The sequence below is a fragment of the Vulpes lagopus genome, chromosome 8, assembly GCF_018345385.1.
Source record: "Vulpes lagopus strain Blue_001 chromosome 8, ASM1834538v1, whole genome shotgun sequence".
Taxonomy (NCBI): domain Eukaryota; kingdom Metazoa; phylum Chordata; class Mammalia; order Carnivora; family Canidae; genus Vulpes; species Vulpes lagopus.
The window spans coordinates 17,437,262-17,462,478 of NC_054831.1; the positions used below are offsets into that span (position 1 = coordinate 17,437,262).

At 49.2% G+C, this 25,217-nt stretch overlaps 1 protein-coding gene across 1 annotated transcript in view; it reads left to right on the forward strand.

Annotated features, from left to right (window-relative positions):
* SLC25A37 (solute carrier family 25 member 37) overlaps window positions 1–25,217 on the forward strand; it is a 40,631-nt gene that overhangs the window by 11,539 nt on the left and 3,875 nt on the right. Inside the window, exons 6-7 of the mRNA XM_041767417.1 lie at window positions 6,683–6,783; window positions 23,544–23,600. Coding sequence (XP_041623351.1) covers window positions 6,683–6,783; window positions 23,544–23,600 — 158 coding nt within the window. The remainder of the gene's footprint in view (window positions 1–6,682; window positions 6,784–23,543; window positions 23,601–25,217) is intronic.

Here is a 25,217-nt window from a genome sequence, read left to right on the forward strand (position 1 = left end):
CGTCTACTTACTGCATCCAGGAAGAAAATACAGCCAGGCTCGCAGCAAACCAACCTTTATACTGTTGAAGAAGTATAAAGCTCCCTGTAGGTGCCAGGTCATGGTATTTACTATCACACTGGGATCCTGTTAAAGGGGTAAGGTTAGCTCGTTGGAATGGAAAATCCAGGCTCTTCTTCCAGCCACTGTGGGATTCGCTACAGCTGCACGGCCATGGGCGCTTCACCTGTCTCCGCACACAGCGTCTCCCATCTGTTGAGTAAAGACCAGGGTGACCCTCTGCCCCCGCCTCCTGTGCTGGGTGATGCGGAAGGGCCAGTTAGACTCTGAGCATGCTTGGAAACACATTCAGAATTGTTTATTGTGGAACTGGCTCTGAGCAGAGCTGTGTGTGGCTACTGAGATTAGGCTAGTGAATGGTAAGGTCGTGTGCATGGAGGACAGCAGTGTGCCCGTTCATCTCTGTCAGTTGGCATCTTATAGGCCCACTTTCCCCCATTTTTCTTTTTAAAGATTTTATTTATTCATGAGAGACACACAGAGAGAGTCAGAGACATAAGCAGAGGGAGAAGCAGGCTCCCTATGGGGAGCCTGATGTGGGATTTGATCCCAGGATCCCGGGATCATGCCTTGAGCTGAAGGCAGACACTCAACCACTGAGCCACCCAGGCTCCTCAGCCCACTTTTACTTTTTAAGTGAGTCTGCCCTTTGAGTGTCAGGCAGATGAGGCTTTCCCACCTGGGGCCCTTGTGTCTGTGTTGTCCTTGTTTTCTCACGACCGCTGTCATAGAAAAGAAAGGGGAAGGAGGTAGGACATAGGTGCCTTTGTCTTGAGGTCCTCTGGTTCTTGTTTCCTCATGCTGCCTGCTTTGAGGGTTTTGCTGGCGCCTTGCTGGCCCCAGGCCCGGCAGTAGGTGTGGAAGGTGGTGGTGGGTGGACACCAGCAGCCCGCAGGAAGCTTGCCAGCCAGGCCTGCTCGGAACAGGAACGTGCCAAACACTGCCATTGACTTGCTGGGCTCCGCTCCCCTGGGATAGGGGATGTCCCAAGGATGTCCCAGGGCTGTCACGGGACAGGGTGGTTTAGCTGATGAGCAGATCTGAGAACTCAGACTGGAACAGGGAAGCCTTTCCAACGGAAAGGTGTTGGTGTGTGTACACATGTGTGTGAGGGCCAAAAGGGCAGACCCAGGGCACGTCTTTAACTGAAGAATCAAGTCAGTCTCTTTCCTTAGTCACTGTCTCCGTGGCTTGTTTGCTAAATGTGGGCTTGTGTTAGCCTGATTCATAGAACCATGGAAGAGTTGAAAGGCATTTGCAACAATGCAGTTTCATCTGCTGGACTTCACTGAATGACTCCATTAATTAAGGAGTGAGGACATTTGCAGAGTGACCTCATGGGAGCCAGAGTCTTGACACCTTGGGGATCTCTCCCCACAGAAGTCCTCGTCTGTCAGGGAGGATAGATATATTGACGAATCATTATTGTAGTGGGTGTTGAGCCTGTCCTCAGGGAACCTGAACCTCATCTAGAGGTTCAGGAAAAGAAAAAGATGTGGGACCTCATCTAGAGGTTCAGGAAAGGAAAGGGCCCCTCAAAGAATTATCTCAGTATCTATATCTAGACCAAAGGAGATGTAGATGTTAGAACAGAGCCCTGCAATTGTCTGTCCCCTAGACTGTCACATCCTGTCCCCAAGGTGCCTGGTCATGATCAGGATGCCTGTACCCCTCTGACACTCTGCTTTTGGGGTTCCACTCTGAGCCACTTAAAAAAATATTTTGTGTATTTATTCATGAGAGATACAGAGAGAGAAGCAAGGGACATAGGCAGAGGGAGAAGCAGGCTCCATGCAGGGAGCCTGACGTGGGACTCGATCCCACAACCCTGGGATCACGACATGAGCCAAAGGTAGATGCTCAACCACTGATCCACCCAGACTCCCCTGCTCTGAGTCTTCTGACTGCAGAATCAGCAGAGATAGTTTTCATGGGGCCCTGCACGTGGAACCTGCCCCCGGTTCTGAAATTTTCTCACTCCCCTTTTCTGAAGTTTCTTGTTTCTCTCTCCCATGTTCTGGGATTTTAATTCCCTGCTCGGCTACCAAGTGATTGGCTGGTGGGTTTCCATCCCTGAGTGGAAACTTTAACTACAGTGCTAAAGACCAGAGGAGGGTGGGAACAAGGAGGCAGAGAGAAAGGCTGTCATATCAAAGGCACTTCTGCTCCTAATTGTCTCATAATTAATGGGTGGCCTTAGTGTCAAATGCCAGCTGCAGCAGCAGCCAGATAAGTGGCTAAAAATTAAATACCATCATGTGACTAGGTGAAGGTTTAGGGTTTGCCTGAGTGACCTTTCCTGGCACAGGTCACAGTTTGTAGGGTTATGAGGGAGAAACTTGACAAACAGTGTAGGTGCCTGGTGTGTATTCCAAAGGACAGAGACTGTTCCAGAGCCCCATGGCACCTGGACCTGTTCTTGACACTCAGATCCGCATGCCATTCCTTATTGTTTTTTATTTTTTATTATTCTTTTAAAAGATTATTTATTTATTCATTCATTCAGGAGACAGAGAGGGAGAGAGAGGCAGAGACACAGGCAGAGGGAGAAGCAGGCTCCATGCAGGGAGCCCGACGTGGGACTCGATCCTGGGTCTCTGGGATCACACCCTGGGCCAAATGCGGCGCTAAACCGCTGAGCCACCCGGGCTGCCCCCTTATCGCTTTTTAAAGGCAACTGTGTAGCTGAACATTTCCCCCGTTCCTCTCTTTCCTGTTGGTCTGTCTGGCTCCAGTGGAGCCTTTTATAAAATACAGAGAGTACAGTCCCCAGGCTTGTCCCAGCAGCCCGTGGCTGTTTTGATAAAGAGCCCGAAACTGGGCTCTTGAGGAATGCTCCCCTGGTATCTGTATTAGTCTAGGGTTTAGACAGAAGTTCCTGGAACTCGCAGGTTCTGGAAACCGAGTCCTATTTCTCTAAAAGGCCAGTCCGGTGACATGGGCAAGAATTGGCTGACCCCGAGGCTGGCCCTCTATTTCTGTGTCTGTGGATTTCCCTGGCACAGGAGGTCTTTGTTACCGAATCTCTTTGCTGAGTGTTTTGAAGGAGGGTGTGTGTGGGCCTTTTCAGTGTCGTTAGACAATGCTGAGCTGTTACCCAGAAGAAACGGTCAGGGTAGCAGCCAAGATTTGATCTGGTTCAAGTTATGCCATAGAAAGTGCCCTGTCTGGTCAGGAGCGATCAGTGAAATAGTTAAAATCCTAAATAGCGTGTGAGACTTGAGAGCTGTCTTTTAATGTAAGTGTTTCATTTTTTTTCCCCCTTGGAATCTTGGCTTCTCAGATAATAAACAGAATTAACGTATGTGTATTTATGCAGCCCAGGAAGGATGGGGGGTTCAGGGAACCGACTTTGCCAGTTACTGCATATTTATAGTTAGCACTTAGAGCTTTAAGAATGTCTGCTTCAAAAGTGACTTTTCATCGCACAGAACAATGTAGTAGCAATAAGGAATCTATTGACAAGTTGGTAGGACTCCTAGGTCCTTCTGTGCTTCCAGAAGAATCTTTTGAGTTTAGGAAGGAGGTAGAGAAGGAGCTGGCACTCCATACCAGTTTGTCCTGGGGTGTGTGTGTGTGTACGCGCGTGTGCATGCCAGGATGGCTTCAGGTGGTGGCAGGTTCCATTTATCCTTGGACTTAACACTGTCTCCCCCCCCCCCCCCCCCCGCCCCCAGGCTCCTGAGGCCTCTGGTCATGCTTTCCCTGACCTTGGGTAGGAATTCTCATCTGAAACTTTCCTAGTGTCTCCTTCCAGGGTCTTTTGTATTTTCTGATGATCCAGGCACAAGAAAGTTTCTGACGTTCTCTTTCAGACCCTAAGAACTGAGAGTCACTACAAAGCTGGACTTTTACCAGAAACTGCTTTAAATTGGAAACAGATTTCTGATCTCTGAGCAGCCAGTTTAAGAGACAGGGAGAACCTTTGTCAACCTAGAACTTGAGCATGGAGGGCAGGGAGCAAACTGAGGAAAAGCACAGCAAAAGCAGATTCTTTCTGTACATATGCACACATAACATTAGCATTGGCTTTTTATTTTTCTTTCTTTTTTTTTTTTTTAGCATTGGCCTTTTAGAGCAAATTGTAATTAGCTTAAGATGAGAGGCTGAGCAACTAGTGACTCTGAGAAAAGCACTTTACTCGTGTGAGTCTCTGTTTCTTCATCTGTAAAATGGCAAGATTGAGCTCAAACTGAATGATCTCTTAGGAAGCTTCCAGTTCTAAAAGTTCCACCCCTTATTTCCATGGGGCATTATAACTTTTGGACATCGTCTTCTGACCTGGAATGTCTAGACGAACAGGCACTTCTGTTTGGAGGAGGATGTTGGAAGACTCCTGCCCTGGAATTGTACCAGGGGGGATAAGGAGCAGGGAGAGGGACCAGCCAGGGTATTGTTGGGAGTTCCTGCATCCCAGAGTGCCTGCTGGTCCTTACTAGACTACTAGAAATTATAGGCTGTTTGGTTTACTTGGAACCTCCAGCTACAGTGCTGAAAGACTGCAAACCATTCATTCAGGCAATTCCAGAAATGCTGAATGGCCACAGCCCCACCCTGGAATCAAGGGGAGCCGTGTAGCAGATGCTTCTGGAAGGCCCTGTTTATAACTCTGACTCCTTCCTGCCGGGGACCTTTTACAAGTTCACTACCAGGAAGCTGACTCATTGAGGGGTTAGCTGGCACGGCCAAGGTCAGGCAGTGTTGCCAGCAGCACAAGTTGGGTTAGCCCAGATGACCCGAGTGTTGTTGTGGATGGTGGGGGGTATGTGGGAGGGGGGGTTCCTCACTTCGCAGGCCTTTGGGTCTGTCCCTTCATGGGGACCAGAGCACCACCACTCCTTGTGGTTTGTGCTTCCGTTTAGATTTCACAGTGGGAAATGTTCCGCTGTATCCTTTACCTCCTTTCTCCCCACTTCCTCCTTCTCTGTTCCCTGATCCAAGAGAATCTTCCTCCAAAGCCAGAGGTCAGGACCAAACAGACCAAAGGGTGAACCGATCCTCCTCTGCTGCTGTGGTTTTCAGGGCTCACCGTGGGTCTGTGTTCTTAGGCCTTTATCTGGGGTCACCTCCCTCTGCTCAGCTGGCTGCCAGCCTTCCTGGGGCCTCTGGCCACTTCCAACCTGCCACTCACTACCTGTGCCCCAGGTAGCCCCTTTGTCCTGAGCTCCACTTGCCTGACTCTCCCCAGGCCCAGGCTTCAGGGCTTGCCTCCACCGGGATGCCTCCCCACTTGTACACGAGGCTTCCTGCATTGCTCCCCAGCACCTTCACTTTCTACTTTGCCCTTAGACTTTGAAATTTTGTTATTTGTATGATTTTTGGTTTACTCGAGCTGTCCTTACTAAGACAATAAACCTCTCGAAGGTTTGTTCAGCCCCAGCACCCCCAGGGGCACATTGATGTTTATGGATTTGGGGAGAAAAACCCGTTTTTTTTTTTTTTTTAAGATTTTATTTATTTATTCATGAGAGATACAGAGAGAAGCAGACATAGGCAGAGGGAGAAGTAGGCTCCCTGTGGGGAGCCCAGTGCAGGACTCGATCCCAGGACCCCGGATCATGACCTGAGCCAGAGGCAGACGTCCAACTACTTAGCCACCCAGCTGACCCCCAAACCCCATTGTTTTACCAATTTGAGGCCACTTGCTCTCGTCCCCCATGCGCATCTCCTGCTCTCACTTCTGGAAACCCTTCTCGTCAGACGGCTTCATTTTAAATCCTTTATAGCTCTTGTTTCCAGAACGAGAGATTTAGTCAGCATGAAATCTCACCCATGATTGTAGGTTCCTGTCATTCCCTTCGGCATCCAGTAAAACTTAAATATGACTCCCCCAAAAGCTTGTGAAACAGTTCGTACGTGGCAGACATTTGCTACGTGTAAGTGGGTTCCAGAGGCTGAAAGGGAAATCTTTGGGATATTTCCTGTGGTGTCTTTCCCCTGAGACCCTTAGAACATCCAGCCTGGTGTTTCTGGTATTTTTGTCTTCTTTCTCTGTTACTGGCTGGTGTGCAAGGTGCGTGAAGAGAGCAGAACGTCCTCTCCAGCTGTGACCTGACCCCACCCTTGTTAATCAGCGAACATCATGGAGACAATTTGATCTTAGCATTTGTGGGAAACCTGGCTTCAGTAGCATCTGAGAATTTACCCTGAATCCCTCCTTAGGCCTCTAGTATACACTGAACTCTGGAGCCCAGCTTCGATGGAGCTTATGTCCCCGGCTTTTACCCTGTGTGGTAGGCCCCCGAAAATGGTGAGGCTCATCGTGTTGCAGGACCCAGCAGGTAGATAGACTTTGGAGGGGGGCAGGCAGCAAGGCAGCGGCTGTTTGGCAAGGGGAGTGCCTGCAGGGTTTCAAGTGCCTACTTTCTGTATGCCTGTGGGTGAAATTTTGTATACCTCTGAGTCCTTGACAGGTGGTTATTGGGTGTCTGTTTTATAAAGCACATAGGCAGGGCACTGAGATCACAGATGCATGAGGCTGTCCCCTCCTTTCTGTCCTCAGACTTTATTGGAAGACGGGCATGCAGACGCATCACCTGATATAATTATAAGTAGAGAAATGAGCAAGAGAAGGCTGGCGATGGGGCTGCTTTGAAAAGCCTTTTCTTCCTGTGGATAATAGGCTAATAGTGGGGCATGCTTTCGAGGGTGTGGCCTCTGGGAAGGGTGTGGAAGCTGGTGCTGCAGAAGCTGACAGGACCACACTTGACTTGAGAACCATACGTAGGGCTTCTGAGGTGCCCGGCTCCCTGGGCCTGTCTCGGATGGATTCCAGGAGGGTGTCACTCACAGCGTTCAGGGGGCCCCCTTCACTTCCTGGCTCTGATGGCTTGTCATCCGTGTCGTCACCCAGTCTGTCACATCCAAACACTTGGCTGGTTTTTGACAGCTACCTCCATGCCTGAGCAGTTGGGGTACTGATCCCTGGGATAATATCGTTTGGGGTGGCACAGGCTAGTGTTCATGAGACAGGGAAGTGCTACATCACTGAGGCTGGTGGGGGTCAGCCTATGGGAAAGAATGGAGATTCAAACTGCATCTTATCCATTCCTGCCTTCTGGTAAAGCTTGGCCTTCTGTCCAAGAGCCCCCTGGGCTGACCTTCCAGGTGCTTCCTTCCAAGGCAGGTTCTGGAACCAGAGTTGTTGCTGTGGCTAGGGGATCACGCTGCACATTGGACATCCTTGGCTGCCAAAAACAAACAAACAAACAAAAAATACTATCTCAGGTGTTACAGGAATTCTAGGGAGTTATTTGATTGTGGCGGGATTTCAGATGATGAGAAGTGTGTGGCATGAGCTATTGATTTAGATTTAGGATTTTTAAAAGATTATGGTAAAATACATGAAAGATTTACCATCTTGATTTTTTTTTCTTGTTTTCACTACGTCTTTAATTTTAATTCCAGCATAGCTAACATACGGTGTTGTTTTAGTTTCAGGCATCCAAGATCATCTTAGCATTTTTAAGTGTGTAGCTCAGTAGTGCTGAGTACATTCACATTGTTGTGCATCTACTCTCCAGAACTTTTTCATCTTCTCAGAGTAAAAACTGTCTTCATTAAACAACCACTCCCCATTCCCCTCACCCCACACAGTCCCTGGCAACCTCATTCCACTTCTGAGATTGGCTTTTCTAGGTGTCTCATAGAAGTGAAGTCCTACAATATTTGTCTTTTTTGTAACTGGCTTATCACATGATGTCCTCCAGGTTCATCCATGTGGTAGCATGTGTCAGAACTTCCTTCCTTTGTAAGGCTGAATAATAATATTGTATGATATACCATGTTCTGTTTATCCATTCACCCACGTATGGACACTTGGGTTGCTTCCACCTCTTGGCTATTGTGAATAATGCTGCTGTGAACATGGGTGTGCAACTATCTCTTTGGGACTCTGTTTTCAATTTTTGGGGGGTTATAAACCAGACGTGGGATTGCTGGATCATATGGTAATTCTGTTTTTAAATTTTTTTTGGTAACCACTGTACTGTTTGCATAGGGGCTGTACCATTTTACATTCCCAGTGACAATACATGAGGTTTCCAATTTCTCCTGTATTTCTTTTTCTCTTTTCTTCTCTTTTCTTCCCTTCTCTTTTCTTCCCTGCCCTTCCCTTCCTTCCCTTCTTTTAAATACAGGTGTTTTAAAGCTGCAGGTAGGCCTGATGTACAGTAATGTAGATATATGGATTTATCTGCCCCCATATATGACACACCCACACATTTGGTTTTTAAAGGATTCTTTATCTAATTCTTATAAATTTAGACTGTATGAGGCCAAAAAGGACCTCCTTAGAGACATCAGTATTAACTCCATTGACCCATTTGACAGATATTTGCAAATTGTAATAGATCTGAGAAGAAAACGGAAGAAATCTCCCATCCTTTCTGGTGTTTACCTGGTGGTAGATATCCATGTTGATGCCCAGCTAGGCTAGATTGCTCCCCAGGGATTTGAGGGCACAACTGGCCTGGAGTCTGGGTCTTCTCAGTCTTGGAACAGGGCTCTGTCCATTCATTTGTACTCACATTTAGGTGCACATTTTGGGAGGATTGCCCCCATTTGGGCAAGTGAGACATCTGTAGCTAGAGATGTCTGTGCCCTGCGGCACCATGTGGGTTTATTACCCAGAATCCGAGGGACTTGAGAGTCTGCCCATACCCAGGGTGGGGGGCCCACATCCTTCAGGGTGACTGTAGAGCACAGGATAGGGGGCAGAACCCACAGAGGACTCCCCATACCCAGTTCTGTAGCTCCTCTTGTCCCCATCTGGCTATTTCCCTACAGTTCAGAGAGGAGCCAGTCCTTGAGCATGGGGAGGGCCCTTTCCACAGTGGTGACCTCGAGGGAATGGGCTGCAGTCAGCAGTGTCCGGGAACCTTGGGACTTTAGCACTGGTTAAAGGTTTCTAGAACCTCCCTTGCCGCCCAGCAGCCAGGCCTGGCAAGCAAGCTTCCCAAGGCACAGTCATCCTGGACCGTTTGCACCAGTGTAAACTGACACTGGTGAATTTTCCCTCTACCTTTCAGGCTACCCAAGTTCCCTTTGTTACATAATCAGGATTAATGTAAGCAGCCAGGTCCATCGATTTAGAAATTGAGAGCCAAGAAAAGCGAATGCAGGAGTGGAGCCGGTGGGAGGGACAGGGGCCCTTGTGGGTGCTGTGGGCATATCCCCTGGCCACACTTTTCTCTTCTGTTAAGGAGCAGCAGAACTACAAGCCGCTCGGGCTGTCGTGAAGGTGGTGCAGGTGGTCTGTGTAGTCTCAGCGCATGGTCATTGTGGGTGGTGGGCTGTTGCTCCCAACCAGGGCTGATCTCGAGGGCATCCTCCCCCGGGAAAATGGGAGTTTTATGAAGGAATTGGAATCTTCGTAGGAATTTGCTGTTTATCCCCAAAACAAACCAGCAAACAAAAACCCCACCAATAAAGGAAAGCCACAGCTGTTGTAGGCCAGATCCCAAGCAAAGGGCTTGTCATTCGTTATTTCCTTTAATCCTCATGGAAATGTTAGGAGAGGGAGGGGCTGTTATGATTCCCATCCCCCCGCCCCCCATTCACAGATCAGGAAACAGGCTCAGAGAGATCGAATAACTTGCCAGAGGTATAAAGGTGTGAGGAGGAAGCAGCAGAGTGGGGTTTAGACCTAGGTGGCTGGCCTTTGCGGGTCCAGACGTCACTGCAAGCAGGAAGGCCATCTGCTTTGTCCAGCCTCTTTCTGACCAGAGGGGATGGGGCTTGAGTTTCACTCCTGTCCCTACCTCTTGAGGTTATAGGAACTAGGGTGCAGAATCCTCAGCACCAGAGCCCCGAGACTGGCAGCTTCCTTCTGGGACCCTGGGGTCTATCGTGTGTGTGGTTTATGGCCTGGCCCCCTCTGTGGTCTGATGTTCAGTTCAAACCTGTCATGAGATCCTTTGTGCCAAAGAGCCATTTGTCAGCAAGCAGGAGGAAAAGCCTCCCACCTTCCCGGCAAGATGAAGCTAGTTTTGGTGGTGGTTCTTAATAAGATTTCAAAGCTGTTTTATTAACATAGGTGATGGTTTAGGGAACTGTTTAGGGATGGAGCTGGAGCCCTTACAGAAATAATTACAGAGATGATACACATTTGTGGAGGCCTCCTGTACTCTGCGAGGTGATCCATGTGCTTAAACGTTTTCTTATGTATCCATTGCAGGAAGCATGTGAGGGAGGGGTTTTCACAGATGAGGGAACCGCAGTTCAGAGAAGTTGAGTAACTTCCTCCAAATGCCTACAGCTGAAAAATGGAATAGGACTTCTGTTGAGAGGTGGCTAAAGACTGAGGACATCTTTGTGTCCTCAGGTCCTAGTCACAGAGTCAGGCCTGGAGTAGAATTTGTAATGGAATGGATGAACTTCAAACCCCAGGGACCATCTGAGCATCAGGCCGGTGGGTGGGCAATCAAGATTTCTTTGAGATTCCACCGTTGGGATTTTCAGCAAAAGGTTGAAAGCTGGTCAGCTGGCCAGAGTCTGGGAGTTAGAGCCCTGGCCAGTCCTGGCACAGTGGTGACCAGCTCTGGGAGCTTGGGCTGGTCACGTAACTGTTTCCTAATTAGAGAAAACAGTGGAGGTTGGGGGCTAGATGGGTGGTGGAACTCTGAAATCAAGAGAAACCCATGGAGGGCCCCACCCTGCCAAACCATGACGTCCGAGCTGCCAGGACTGAAGTCGGGAGCAGGGCCCAGATTGTCACGTGGAGACTCAGTGCCCAGAGTTTGTACTTCTGCACTCAGGTAATCCTGGTGCCTTGGGGTGGCTTCATGTGCTCGAAGGGTATTTCCATGTGGATTCTTGCATTAAATTTGTTCTTTGATGTGGCGTTATGATGCTTCAGCGAGTTTGCCTATCTGCGAGGAAAATAAAACACGTTGGAGAATGAGGTGTTTCATTCAGTTCCGCCCCTTGCATCTTGTCCTTACTTGTAGGTGGGGCGTTTTTATAAGCCAATGACATAGACGAGGCTGCTGAGTCAGGGGAGGCTCTGGGGAGGCCCGGATCTAGCAGTGAATTAAATTCTTCCCAAAGGAGCCTGAACTCTGGAATATTCAGCTTTAGCCTTTGAATGCTGTAGGAGTGCCAGGCTTTCATCCATCAAGATGCCCCTCCTGCCCACAACATGGGCGGGCAAATGGTTCAAGCTTTTTTGGAGGAGTGAGAATGGGTTCATATAGAATGAGCCACTATTACCCGGTTTCACTGGGGACCAGTGGCCAGGTGGCCAGCAGTGGGGAACAGTGAAGCTATGTGGTCTCCATGTGACTGGGTTCGTGACTCTCTGTAAGTACCCTGCTTGTAGGCTGGACATAGATCCCTCAGGAGCTTTGTGGTCTTAACTGGGGAGGATTTGGGTGACTTTGACAACGTCAGGACTACTCCCTCTTCACAAAGGTCAGGCAATAAGGGGTGGTATACATAGGACTTAGCGTGGTAGGAGAAGCAGAACACATCAGAGACAGGAAGGTAGCTGGAGATCACCTGTGATCCCTAACTGTCCACCCCCTTACAAGAGGTTGGGTGGCCTCCTGGTTCAGAGCATGGCTCTGGAGCCAGTCTGCCTGGCTTCCAGTCCTCTGTGTACTTTGTGACCCTGGAGCTAGTTGCTTATTTCTTCTCTGCCTCAGTTGACTTGTTTGTAAGATTGGGATAATTAGTCACTAGAATGACTGTTTTATTATTATAATTATTTTGCGAATAGAGGATTGGGGCTCAGAGAAACAAGCTGACTTGCTTCAGGCCACACAGTCCTTAATACTAGATGTGGGACTAGAATCCTGGGCCCTGGGCCCCTGCTTGTCTTGCCAGAGCCAGACAAGGTGGATAGGAGTGACTGGTGGTTCAGGCTTCCCCTCTCCCATCTCCCAGGGGGATCATAATCCCATCCGTGAACTCCGAGCCCTGTTACCTGGAATCTTGGCAATTTTTGCCACCTGTAAAGTGGCAATCATTTAATCCTTTGGGGCGATCACAAACTGGATGTTCTAAGTGTGTCCTGGGTACATTGGATCCGACCCAGACACAGATTCTTTCATCCCTGCCTGCATCTGCCGGAGAGTTTTCTAGAGAAGGGGAGGAGTGACCAGGTTTAGCTCCCCGGATAAAGGGATGAGGGAATGGTGTCCTTTGAGCCATAGCAGGGCCGTAAGCTGCTTGCTGCCCGTGGCTGTGCGGTGGTGGTGCAGTGGCCTTGCTTGTGGCCACAGCTTTGGAGAGAGCAGAGCGTGGCCGGCCTGCAATGAGCCCAGGCAGGGAGGGCTTCTGTTGCCTGGGCCTGATCCCTTCTCCCAGAAGCTGGCGATTTCATCCCATCTGTGTTGCTTACTGTGTGGCTCCGCAGAGCTGCCCTCGAGTGCAATACGTAACCATGGAAAACACTTGACTATAAAGTAAATTCCAGATGCCTGAGCAAGTGGTTCAGGGTCTCCCAAGTCCAGCCCCAACCTGCCTTTCTCTCAGCAAACATTTATTGATTATATAATGCTCAGCCCCTCTCCTGAGTCCAGGACTACCTCTCCACTGCACCTTACCCCTGCCTTTCCCTTTAAACATCCCCTTTGGCCATACCTTCTGCTGGTTCCCAGACCCACCTGCACACTCCCCTCCCCCTAGCAGAATCAGTCACTTCCTCTCCCTCCCGTTTGCTTTTTTTTTTTTTTTTTCCAATCACAGTAACACATGCCCAAAGTCAAAAAATAAAATCGGATGGAAGGGATTGCAAAGACAGTTCCATTTCTTAGCAATCGCAATACTGTTCCTCTTTCGAGCTCAAGTGGCCCCTCTTCTGCCACCCTTTTCTGGGTTGGATGTGATCTGGGGTCTGACTCCTCCCGCTGTGGCCTGTTCCTAGGAACAGTGATGTTTGGTACTGTGGCTTCTCCCCTGGGAGGCCGAGAGGCTTGGTTTTGGTGGAATTTTTATTTCCTACTAAATACGTAGTCATTTTTTTTTTTTAAAGATTTTATTTATTTACTCATGAGAGACTGAGAGAGAGAGAGGCAGAGACACAGGCAGAGGGAGAAGCAGGCTTCATGCAGGGAGCCCAATGTGTGACTCGATCCCGGGGCTCCAAGATCACAACCTGGGCTGAAGGCGGCGCTAAACTGCTGAGCCACCCTGGCTGCCCCGTAGTCATTTTATCCTTAGAAAAAGCAGTGCCCTGAAAGCATACTCATCCTGGGCCCTGAAGGTTTCGGGATTCTTTCTGGAATGTGGGAGTGAGAGATGGCCCAACCACTTCACCGCAGGCTAGGCCCCACGCTTCAGAGGCAGCTGGTAACCAGGAGCCCGCTGGACTGTGGCTGGTCCATTCAGAAGGGCAGAGGTGACAGTTCTGAAAGTCGCGCCTCCTGTGGGACATAAGTGGAAGAGCAGCCTTGCTGGTTTGCTGAGCTTCCTCCCCTGAGCATCAGGGTGACCGGGAATAGTGACCTGGAACAGAGGAGAGTCTGGCCCTTCTGATAGGTGAGGCAGGGAAATAGATGCAGGCACAATTTAGCTGCGGTGTGTTCCCACCAGCTCTCTGATTTTGTTTCTCTGTTTTGTCTTGGCACAGCCCTTCTGACTGTATAACGCACCTGCCCTTTGTTTGCTCTAAATGAGTGGTTCTTACCGGGGGCTTTCAGAACATACAGTTCAGGGTCTCCCAAGTCCAGCCCCAACCTGCCTTTCTCTGAGCAAACATTTATTGATTATATAATGCTCAGCCCCTCTCCTGAAGCCACCACACACTTCATTCTCCTGCCTCATGCCCCCATTTTATTTGGGGCTGATGCTGGGGAGGCATAGACTTTTAAGGAGTCATTTCCTCTTGCTGGTTCCCAAACTTTAAGAGGATCAAGGTTTCCTTGTGATGAAAAAAGAGAGACCAAGTATATTCTCTTTACATACATACTTTGGCCAATTTGGGAGATTTGAAAAGACAGGATTTGGAATTCTGACCTTGAGAATAAACTTTGAAGTGCTTCTGCTTGCCGTGAATAGTGGGTTCTCCTTAAAACATTTCCTGCAGTGCTCTGTTCCTGGTTAATGTGTGTGTGTGGGGGAGGCGGATGATGATGCAGGGCAGCATCCTCATGCTTCACTTTTGATGGCTTCTACAAGTATTTTCAAAGGGCCAGGGTGTGATTGTCCATCTTCTGTATCACACATAGTAAGGGCGAGATTGCAGGTTGGGATGCAGATTCTGAGTTAGGACACTGGCAGTCTTGATCTCTAGAGTGCCGAAGGTGTGACTGTGTGTGCGGTGTTCTCCTGGATGTGGTTAGGGTTGCTTCTCTGTTGTCCATGCCTCCTAAGGATCTGGAAGGCTAGGATAGTGCTTTCTAAGCCCTTGATGAGGTCCATAGCTTCATTCTGGAACATGGTTCTTTCCTCACAGCACTCTGCCAAAAAAGCTTTTCTCTCCTGGCTGCCTGCTGGAGCCCATGCAACTCTGTGTCAGCAAGCGACACCCACGTGGGAACAGACTCCTTGGCTTGCCTCTGTCTGCCCTTTGTGGTTGTGGGTGGGAACTGGAGTGTCAGCAGCAGGCCCCACTGCCATGGACGCACCGTGCCACGGAAGGGGTGTGGGTGGAAGTGGGAGAGCTTCGGGCCACAGGGCTGGAGGGTGAGGCTGTGTGCCCATGGGTGGCTGGCCATGGGGCTTGGAAAATTGGGAGGTGGCTGGGGTTGGGACCTGCAGTCTGGCTTGGGCTGTAGTTCCACTTCATGACTGTCAGTGCCACTTGGGAACCGTTAGCAGATGGGATAGAATTAAACTTACCGATTTGACTTTGATTCTGCAACGGACACTGGGCGGCAGACACTAATGCTGTTTGGTATCTTCCTAGCACCCTGTGGGTGCCTGAACTGAATTTCCTTTCTCTGGGAGCAAGTCTGGAACAGCAGAGACTCCTCGGTAGCCTTTTAGGGCCCAGTCCCCATCCCTTGGTGGGATGTTTGTTCACACCCTAAACTGGGAGCCCCACTCACACCCATTCCCGGCCCTGCCTCAGAGTAGGAGCTTGGCAACTGCTTTTGAATGGATGAATGGGTAGATTTCTCATTATTTCCCGGTCTTGAAAGTGCACATGTTTTTAACACAGGACGTTTTTAAGAAATACCAAGAAAGGAGGACTTGGAATCTGAGCCAGGTGGGAGGACAGTTGCCCAGTGGTGCTGTAGGTCCTTGGGTTGGGCAGGATACTGGAGTGGAGGCAGAGGTCTCCACACCAGGCTCAGCTTGCTCCCTCCCTTTGCTTTTCTTGCTGGGCACAGTTTCCTACCTGAAAAGGCAGGTGCTGAGCTACATGTGCCCTCTGCCTGGGGCCCTTGCAGCTCCTGTCATTCGATCCTGCGAGCTCACCTGAGGCAGAGCACACATTTTCCACTCTGTGCGCCCTCTCCTCCTCTCGAGAGGAGAGCAAGACAAGGCAGGCTCATCCTGATTTGTCTTCTTAGGGGGAAGTTTGGGCCAAGGGGCTTGCCCCTCACTCCATGCTGGCCTTGCTAGCAGCTTATGGAGCCCGTTTCATGCGAGTACAGAGTTGGTCTCATTGGTGGAGCCCTGCTGTAGAATTGCCCTTCTAGAGCCGGAGGAGACTTGCTCAGTCACACAGTGAGTGAGAAGAGCCAGGCCTGAGACCCAAGTCTCCTGATTTCTGGGCTGGGGCGCTGGAGTAACACGGCCCAGAGGCTCATCCTGCACCTTTGCCTAGCTGCTTCTTGGGCCTGCCTTCCAGGCTGCTCCTGCCAGCTGCTCTGTGCCCAGGCTGCCTGGGAAGGGGGTGGGGGTGGGGGTTGGGATCCAGGGGGCCGGATCCTGCTGACACCCGAAGCTGCTCCCTGTGTTTCCTGCTCCCAGGCCCAGCTGTTTTCTCAAAGTGTGTTCTGTGAGGCGGAACTGGTTATTCGGTGAGACAAGGTTTCTGTTGCCCAAGACAGACGCATGTAAGAAGTGCGTTGTTAAGCAAAATTCACTGGCCACTTTCCTGAAGGACTTCCCAGAGCCTTGAAAGTGCTACCGAGCCTTCCGAAGTTCCCAGAATGGAGAATGAACATGTGAAGAATGGGAATTTATCATAAAGAAAGGGTGAGCAGCTAGGCCTGAGCAGGAACTGAAACCCAGGACAGGATAGGCAGTTTGTGAAATTCTCCGTCTCTGTCTTTTTTGGTTTGTTTTGGTTATGATTTTTAATCTCTGCCCTTTCTCTGTGTCTTTTTCCTTCTGTCCCCTGTCACACCCGGGCTTTTTAAACAAATTGTGGTAAAATACACATAACATGGAATGTGCCATCCTAACCACGTTCAAGTGCACGGTTCGGAGGCAATAAGTACATTGGCAGAACTGTACATTTTGCAGAAACGAAACTCTGTGCCTGGGGAGCAGCCCCGTTCCCCTTCCCCCAACCCCTGGCAGCCCCATTCTACTTTCTGTTTCTGTGGTTTTGGCGGCTCCAGGTACCTCATGTTATGTGGAATTGCACAATATCTGTTTGCGGGTGTGTGTCACAGGCTTATTTCACTCACCATCATGTTCTGAGGTTCACCCAAGCTATAGCCTGGGCCAGAACATCCTTCCTTTTCAAGACTGAATAGTGTTCCATTGTCTGTATGGATCCCTTTTGGCTTATGCATTCATCCATCGAGGGAAGGGCTGCTTGGGTTGTCTCCACTCACCCCCAGCTTCTTCTCGGTTCCACAAGTCACTTAAAAAATGCCTGGCCCTCAGTTGTACATTTTCCAAGTAGAGTCACTGAGAAAGAAAGAAAGATGCTGAACTGGGGGGCTTCCCTGCTGCGGCCACTCCTGTGGCCACTCCTGAGCCACCTTGGCTTCTTTCGGCCTCTCTCCTGGGAGAGCTCCGGCGACCATGCTGGTGCAGATGGCCACTCCTGTCCCCTCTCGGAGATCCTCTGTGCCACATGGACGGAGAGTCTGTGTCATTCTCCCCTCATCTCCCATGTTCCCTGCTATTTATTTCCCCATCAACTTTTCCTTTCTGCATCCAGGTGCCCAATGAAGGGTAGGTGAACTCTGAGAGCAGATTGAAAAATGTAGATGGCACTAAAGGGGCTCCGGCTCTGAACTTGGCCACTGTGGCCACGGTGGGCCTGAGAGACCTTGACTGGATCCTCCCCCTGTTCAGGGGCCACTTGCCTCCATCCCAAGCTTGTGTCACTAAACGTGGCCTCCTTTGAGGAGACCCTCAGAAGTCTACTGGACACAGAAGTCTACTGAGTGTGCAGAGACACCCAGTTGTCTTTTTCTTGTTCACAGGGTGTGGTGCATTTTGGTTCAGTAAAATTTACTCTAGCTGCCTCACCCCTATTTATTTTATCTTATTTTTTTTTAAATATTTTATTTATTCATGAGAGACACACAGAGAGAGGCAGAAACACAGGTAGAGGGAGAAGCGGGCTCCCTGCATGATGCAGGACTCAATCCCAGGACCCGGGATCACGTCCTGAGCCAAAGGCAAATGCTCAGCCCACTGAGCCACCCAGGCGTCCCCTCACCCCTAATTTAAAAAGAAAGAGATGAGGCATCGATCCCAAATTTCCCTTCTGAGTCCACAAGAGCTGGCCAGTGTGAGCAGCTTTGTCAGGGAGAAGCCTTCTTGACACTATATAAAGGGTGAGTGGGAGAAAAGATGGGCATTGTTGCCTGCCTCCTCCTCCAGGCCTTTCCCACGGTTACCTCACTCCGGTTTCTGACAGCTGGGGATCATTCCACACCCCAACCTTGAGGAACCAGCCCGAGGTCCCAGAGCTGGACTGGCTGGCTCTAAGGCTTCCTGCCGCTGCCCCCTTCTCTGTCCACACTGCGTCCCCCCCCTTCCCCCCCTTACTTAACCCAGGTGTGTCCCTTTCTGCCAAGGCTGGATACAGAATGTTACTGGAAAGTGCTAGGGCCGAACGGGCCCTTTATTTAGGAGTTCTCCACACTGATGATTAGAATCATCTAGGGAATTAAAAAAAGTTTTGAATCCACATGTGTTGGAGTGGTGCCTGGAAGGACATTTTTAAACATTTCCCTGTGATTCTGGTCATCAGCCACTGTTGTGATCCTCTCCTTCATTTTCCATTTGAGGACATGGAGGACCAGAGAGATGACATGCCATAGCCAAGGCCATTTGGCCCTGTTGGAGCTGGTGTCAGGTCCAGAATCCAACCTCTCCGCTCTTCATTCCAGGTCCTATGTGTTTTCTTACAATGCCACCCCTGCTTGTAAGGGTTCCTACTCCCTAGGACCCGAGGGAGGCCTTCATCACCACTGCTCTTACTGTCCCAGGCCAGAAACAGGGGGTGTGGGTGGTGGAGAAGGCAGCCAGCTTCTGCATTCCATCCCCAGGGGCTTCTCTGAGAACAGGACTGCCAGGAGCAGCCCTTTATTGACAGGCCCCAGGGACAGGCTGCCTCTGGACTGCTTGTGGCTCAGCAGATCACAGTTGGTCTTGGGAAATGCAGTAAAACGGGAACTTTTTTTTTTTTTTTTTAATCAATAGGGAAGGGGTGGTGGGAGGAACAGGTAACTCCAGAAAATCTACTCATCATATTTTAGGGGGGAAGTGAAATAAGAGACATAGTACCCCATGACCCCAGTTGGTACTATATGTTGCACACATTTGTTTGTTCATCCATTCGTTCAACAAATATTTATTGGACTCCCTGGGTGAGCTGGACACTGTAATAGACGTCGAAGATATACTGTAAATAAGACACATGCAGCCCCTTGCTTCCATGGAGCTTAGACCTCTGCAGGGTTAGATGACTAGAACCACATCCTTTATTGTTATTAACAGTAATGATGGTCATAGACATTTAATTTTCTCAACCATTCTGTCACCAGAGGAAATGAAAGTAGGAAGAGTGTAACTTGTAACTGTCTTGCCCAGGGTCACAGCATAAGGGATGGGACCTGGCTCATCCCCTTTCGCCCTATGCCGCCTCCTGCCTTTTATCAGGGGCAATTATAGGAAAAGGGCAGGGGAATACAAAGCTTTCTTTGCTCTAAAATATGAGTAATCTAAGTGTCTTTGAGAATTTAGTGCCGTAGGTAGCCACAGCTGTCCTGAAGAAGCAGGTGTGCCTCTTCCAAAGTGGGCACTTTGCACTTCCCATACTTCATTTGCCCCGGCCAGCAGGACACTTGGAGCAAAGTCAGGTGTCCTCTAGGTTGACCATTTCACTTCTCCTTTGCTTATAATGTATCCTCCATTACTAAGCTACGTCGAATACATTGGAAACATGTTAGAATAGAAAACAGTTCAACCAAAGGTACAGTGACCCTGACCCCCATCCATTCCTGCCCTGCACTCCCCGAGAAGTGTGTGTCCGGTGTGCCAGGCAGCTACCTCGGGCTGGACCAGGGGGTGTTTTCACCAGTCTGTGGTAGAAAAGAAGGCCTAAAGTGGTGAGTTTTTGTTTTTTGTTTTTTTTCTTTTTCAAGAGAGAGAGACTTGCGGGGAGGGGCAGAGGGAGAGGGATAAGCAAGCTCCATGCCCAGCACAGAGCCCACGTGGGGCTCAACCCTGAGATCATTACCTGAGCTGAAATCGAGTAGGACGCTTAGCCAACTAAGCCATGTGCCAACTAAGCCAGGTGCCCCAAGTGGTGAGTTTTTAATAAAGCTAAATTTAATTTACAGAACACTTTTATAATCAGAGGGAGTTTTTCCTTTTTTTTTTTTTTTTGAACATTAAAAATGTCCTTTCATAGAAAACAGTTGTAATGGAGGACATTGGTGATTGGTTGCTCATGTTGTTACTGTTTTATGTTCTTTCTTGGCAAAATGAAAAGTTGCCAGTGATGTGCCCATTTTCTTTGTGGTTTTTGTTAGCTGGTGAAATCGGAAAATTGACCGTTAATTTTTAAAATTTATTTATTTTTTAAAACTCAGGTGTAGTTAACATACAGTGTCATATTAGCTTCAAGAGTGCCGTGTAGTGGGCAGCCCGGGTGGCTCAGCGGTTTAGCGCAGGCTTCAGTCCAGGGTGTGATTCTGGAGACCCAGGATCGAGTCCCACATTGGGCTCCCTGCATGGAGCCTGCTTCTCCCTCTGCCTGTGTCTCTGCCTCTCTCTCTCTGTCTCTCATGAATAAATAAATAAAATCTTAAAAAAAAAAAACACGAGTTCCATGTAGTGATTCAGCACTTCCGTATGTTACTCAGTGCTCATCACCGTAAGTGGACTCTTAATCCCCATCACCTAGTTCACCCATCCTCCCACCCCCCGCCCCTCTGGCAAACACCAGTTTGTTTTCTGTAGTTAAGAGTCTGTTTTTTTTCTTTGCTGTTTGTCCCTTTTTTTTCTCTGTTTGTTCATTTGTTTCTTAAATTCCACAGATGAGTGTTAATTTAGATCATTGGTTTTCACCCAGTTCCTCTGAGCCCTAGAATTACCGAGGGGATGGATGTCTCTGCCTTAGAGTGAGGAGAGAGCTGGGGGCCCTTCCCCCATTCCCAGCTGGAGAAATTCTTCTTCCATTTTATATATTAGCTTTGGGTATGATTTTTGTTTGGTGGTGAAAGGATATCCCCGCCACAGCCCTCCCTTCTGGGCTGTGTGTGTGTTGAGGGGAGCCGAGGAAGGCATGCTGTTGCTTTTGCAGGACAGAACCAGGGTGGGTCTTTCACCTGGCAGACATTATCTCCTGTACCAGTCAGGGTTCTCCAGAGACCAAACCAGGTGAGAGAGAGAGAGAGAGAGAGAGAGAGAGAGAGAGAGAATGAGAGAGAGAATATGTGTGTGTGTGTGTGTGTGTGTGTGTATGCATGCATGCAGATCCACTATACTACACAGGGTAATTTGTTTTACTCAAAGTCTAATCTAATGATTGATTGATTGATTGATTGATTTTTAAAGATTTTATTTATTTATTCATGAGAGACAGAGAGAGAGAGAGAGAGGCAGAGACACAGGCAGAGGGAGAAGCAGGCTCCATGCAGGGAGCCCAATGTGGGACTCCATCCCAGGACTCTAGGATCACGCCCTGCAGAAGGCAGGCACTAAACCGCTGAGCCACCCAGGGATCCTAATCTAATGATTTAAATGTTGATCTCATCTAAAGAAATTCCTCCATAGAACATCTAGACTAGTGTGTGGCCATAGTTGGAGCCATTGTGGCTACCATGGTCTTGCCATGTTGACTCGTAGATGAACTGTCACACCTACTTCAGCGCCCTGGTAGTCTGATAGGGATAACAGAGGTGGGGAAAGCCAAGCTTCTGTCTCAAGCAGGCAGGACTGCACACAGGAACAAATTAAGAACAAGACCGTTTGTATTTAAAAGTGCTAACTTCTGGGCAGCCCTGGTGGCCCAGCGGTTTAGCGCCGCCTTCAGCCCAGGGTGTGATCCTGGAGGCCCGGGATCGAGTCCCATGTCGGGCTCTCTGCATGGAGTGTGCTTCTCCCTCTGCCTGTGTCTCTGCCTCTCTCTGTGTGTGTCTCTCATGAATAAATAAATAAAATCTTTTAAAAAAAATATAAGTGCTAACTTCTAAAGGCACAATGTGAGGAGATGTGAGATGAGGCCTGGAGGACCTTCGGGAGATGCCCAGTTGGGGCTGAACAAGAGCATTCAGAACTTTCAGATAAGTGAGGACACAGACTTTAGGACCAGAGGTGGAACCATAGGATAAGAATACTTACATGTGGGAGCACCTGGGTGGCCCAGCGGTTGAGCATCTGCTTTTGGCTCAGGTCGTGATCCTGGGATCGAGTCCCACATCGGGCTCCCTGCAGGGAGCCTGCTTCTCCCTCTGCCTGTGTCTCTGCCTGTCTCTGTATGTGTCTCTTATGAATAAATAAAAAAAAAAACCCTGAATAGAAACAAAACTTTTCAATGCTGGATTCAAAAAAAAAAAAAAGTTATCTGGACAGCTTCTTTGAGACTATTTAAAAACTGGTTCAACAGGTCCCTGCAACGTCAAGATCTAACTAAGCTTTAAAAGGTCAAGAAGTTTTATGGCTGACAAAGGATTTGCTGCAGCGCAGGCCACCTTTCCCGTCTTAAGCCTCTGGGGATTTGGGGATTTCGCCCCCATTCTCTTCTGTTGGTCTCTGGTCGAGGTTGCACATCTCTGGGAGCCCTGCGAGCAAGGGCTGGAGTGGTTTTCCTTTGTCGTTTTGAGGGAGCAGCGGGAGGGGGCTTGGGTCAGCGGGCGGCTCAGTGGTAGCTGCTCCTTCCCCCTCCTATGGGTTTTGCTTTTGTTGGTTTTTCTTTGGGTATGGAAGGGGACTACGAAGAGCAGCGTAAGGTATATTTATTTTAACAAAACTAATTTTTCAGCAACGAAGAGGTAGAGTGACCAGCGACAGCTTCCCCCCCTTCTTTTTGTTCCACTAAGAGAGAACCCCAAAGCATCCCTTCCATCAGCAAACCCTGGTAATAATAACTACCTGGCTGGTTTGCAGACATTTATTTTGCTTTTTAAAAACAAAACAAAACCGGGTCCCTGGTTGTGTTTATCAAGACAGCCCCCAAAGGTCACACTTTGATGCTGTTCCCTGAGTGCGTGGCCTCAGGGCTTGCCTTTTGCTGAAACTGCCTCGTGTCATGGTTTAGTCCTGGGTTGCTGAACCCCCTGTAGGCGGTTGGATGGAACACAGTTCTGCCCAGCGCTGTTACTGCTTTGCTGTGATGTATGCTGTGGTTGCACTTTGACCTTTCTGGTGGTAATCGTAAGTGTGTGTGGAGGGGGACGGGGGCTTTATACGCATTTCTGAAGCGTTATCCTGCTGTTGCTCATTCCTTCCCCCTTCTGGTGCTAATCTTAATTGCTGGGCAGTGTCACCTGTCTAGGGAGGAAACCCAAAGCCAAAAGCCAGATTCCAGGCCTGAATTAGACATTTAAAGCTCCTGGTTCTTGAAGCCAGGCCAGATGAGAGCCTGAGATGGGGTCTGCCGTCTGAGACAAGTCACAGCTTTGCAGACCAACCCTGGAAACCTGCCGTATGCAGAGCTTCCTGACGTGTGCTTCCCTTGCCTGTTTTCTTGAAAATGCCTGGATTTTATTAAGGGTTTTTTTCTTTTTGAATTTCTTTTTGTCCTCCCCTCTTAGCTGTGTATATAATCGCATCCCCTTTGCTTGCCCCAGCTTGAGGGCAGATAAATTAATCTGTAGACAAAGGTGAGGGGACAGGAGAGAATTAAAACCTGGACAGTTGTCCACTGGGAAAAGCCACAAGGTGTGGTTCCTGGGTACCATCTGACGTCAGCGGGTCTAGCCTTGCCTGGCAGTGACTACAGATCTGCAAGATGAAAATATGGCTCATGGCATCTGTGTTATCGTTCCCATTTTCCCCAACAGTTCAATCATCACTTTATGTTTTGAGGAGTCAGTGCTCACCTGGGTGCAGCTGATCATAGATTTTGCTTCTTAGAAAGCTCTCTACAGCGTTCCGTCTGATTTTAGGTTCCAGGAACTTCCTCAGAACGCCCGGTCCCAGAGGGTAATTTTCTGAAGTTTGTTTTGCAGGGATAGCTGGGAGTATGGCCACCCTGCTCCACGATGCGGTAATGAATCCAGCAGAAGGTAATGCTTCATGGTCCCAGGGAATGGCAGGAGGGGATGTGCAAAGGGGCAGGAAAAACTGTGGTGGTGGGGACAGAAGGTCGGGCCAGGGGACTTCCAGTCAGGATAAGCAGAATTCTTTACCACATTAGCAAAGGCCTTGAAAAGGGACTGAGCATTTGAGCTTATGGTGTAGGTCCTGATCCCTTGAACAGAGAGTGGGACTATGATCCGGGGAGACCAACAGCGTTAGCATCTCCTCGGAGCACCTCCTGGGAGCACGTTAGGAATGCTAATTCTAGTCCCACCCCAGACCTGCTAAATCAGAATCTCTGGGAGTAGAGACAGGGAGTCTGTTTTAACAAGCTCCCTTGGCTAGTCTTTGGCACTCCTCTAAAACCTGTGTGTACATGTAATGTACGTATACACACAGACACACACACACACACACACACACACACACACCCTCTGACCCTTGTTAACCTTTATCAATCCTAGACAAATTTAGGGGGAAGCCGTCAAAGGCCATTCATTAGGGCTTGGGTTCAATTTGCTTTTTTAAAAGAAACCTGAAATTCTGACCATTTCAAACCTACACAGTTGTAGAGAGAAGAGTGTCAGGAATGCCCACGTGTGCCTTACTCTCCTCATGAATTAACCTTTGGCCGTCCCTGTCGTAGCCAACTCCTCCCACGTTACTTTTTATTTTATTTTTTATTTTGAGTTTTGGGAGCACTGGGAAACAGTTGTCAGCTGTGCAGACTGGAGTCCTTAGCTGACTCGTGTCCTCACGGTGAGGGGCTTCAGTGGGGCCTTGTCCTGGGCATCCTCTCCGCGGAGTTATTCCCTGTGTGCCATGCATATGACTGTCCACCTTTGTCCCCATCTGAAAATGGTCCCTTGCCAGAAGGGAAAATTCAAGGTAGAACATCAACATTTCAAGTCTTGTGTTAGGAGTTTTTGTCTTTTAAGGTTAAAATTCCTAATTTGCTCTCAGCTGCCTCCCATCCCCTAGCAGACAGAGGACTTGTTCTGACCTGCAGGGATGTGATGGGTCAGGCTGGGAGAGGTGGGCTTCTGTTCTTGTGTGTTTAAGGCAGTGCATACAGGGACCTGGTTAGTGACCAGTTAATTAGCCCATGGCAACCAGGCAAGAATTCTGTTTCTACTTTTAAAAGAGAAATAAGTGAGGTCCAACTTCCTCTCTTTTCTTTGTCGTATTGACCCAAGGACTTCATTTCTTGAAAAACAAAGCAAAGCACCTTGTATGTGTTCACCTGGCCATGTGTGGGGGCTGTTATTTCTCAGAGGCCCCAGCTGATCCCCGTTGCCTCCTGTTCCTTTGAACCAGCCAGGCTCTTCACTGGAGTTTGTCCTGAATCCGGGCTGACTTAATGCCAGTGTTTCTCCCAAGAGCCCTGTGACACACAGAGGCTGAAAATGCTGTGTACAGGCCACGTGCAGAGAATAAAAGACGGGACACCTGTGCAGCTGGGGTGGCAGAGAGGCAGGCAGAGGGACCAGAGAGCAGGATTTAGTTCTGCTGCAGGTGCGATGCTGGAGGCCTCCGGGCCCCAGGGGGATCAGATCGGTGGTGAATCTAGTCTGAAGTGGTTGCCCAATTCGGGGACCACCTTA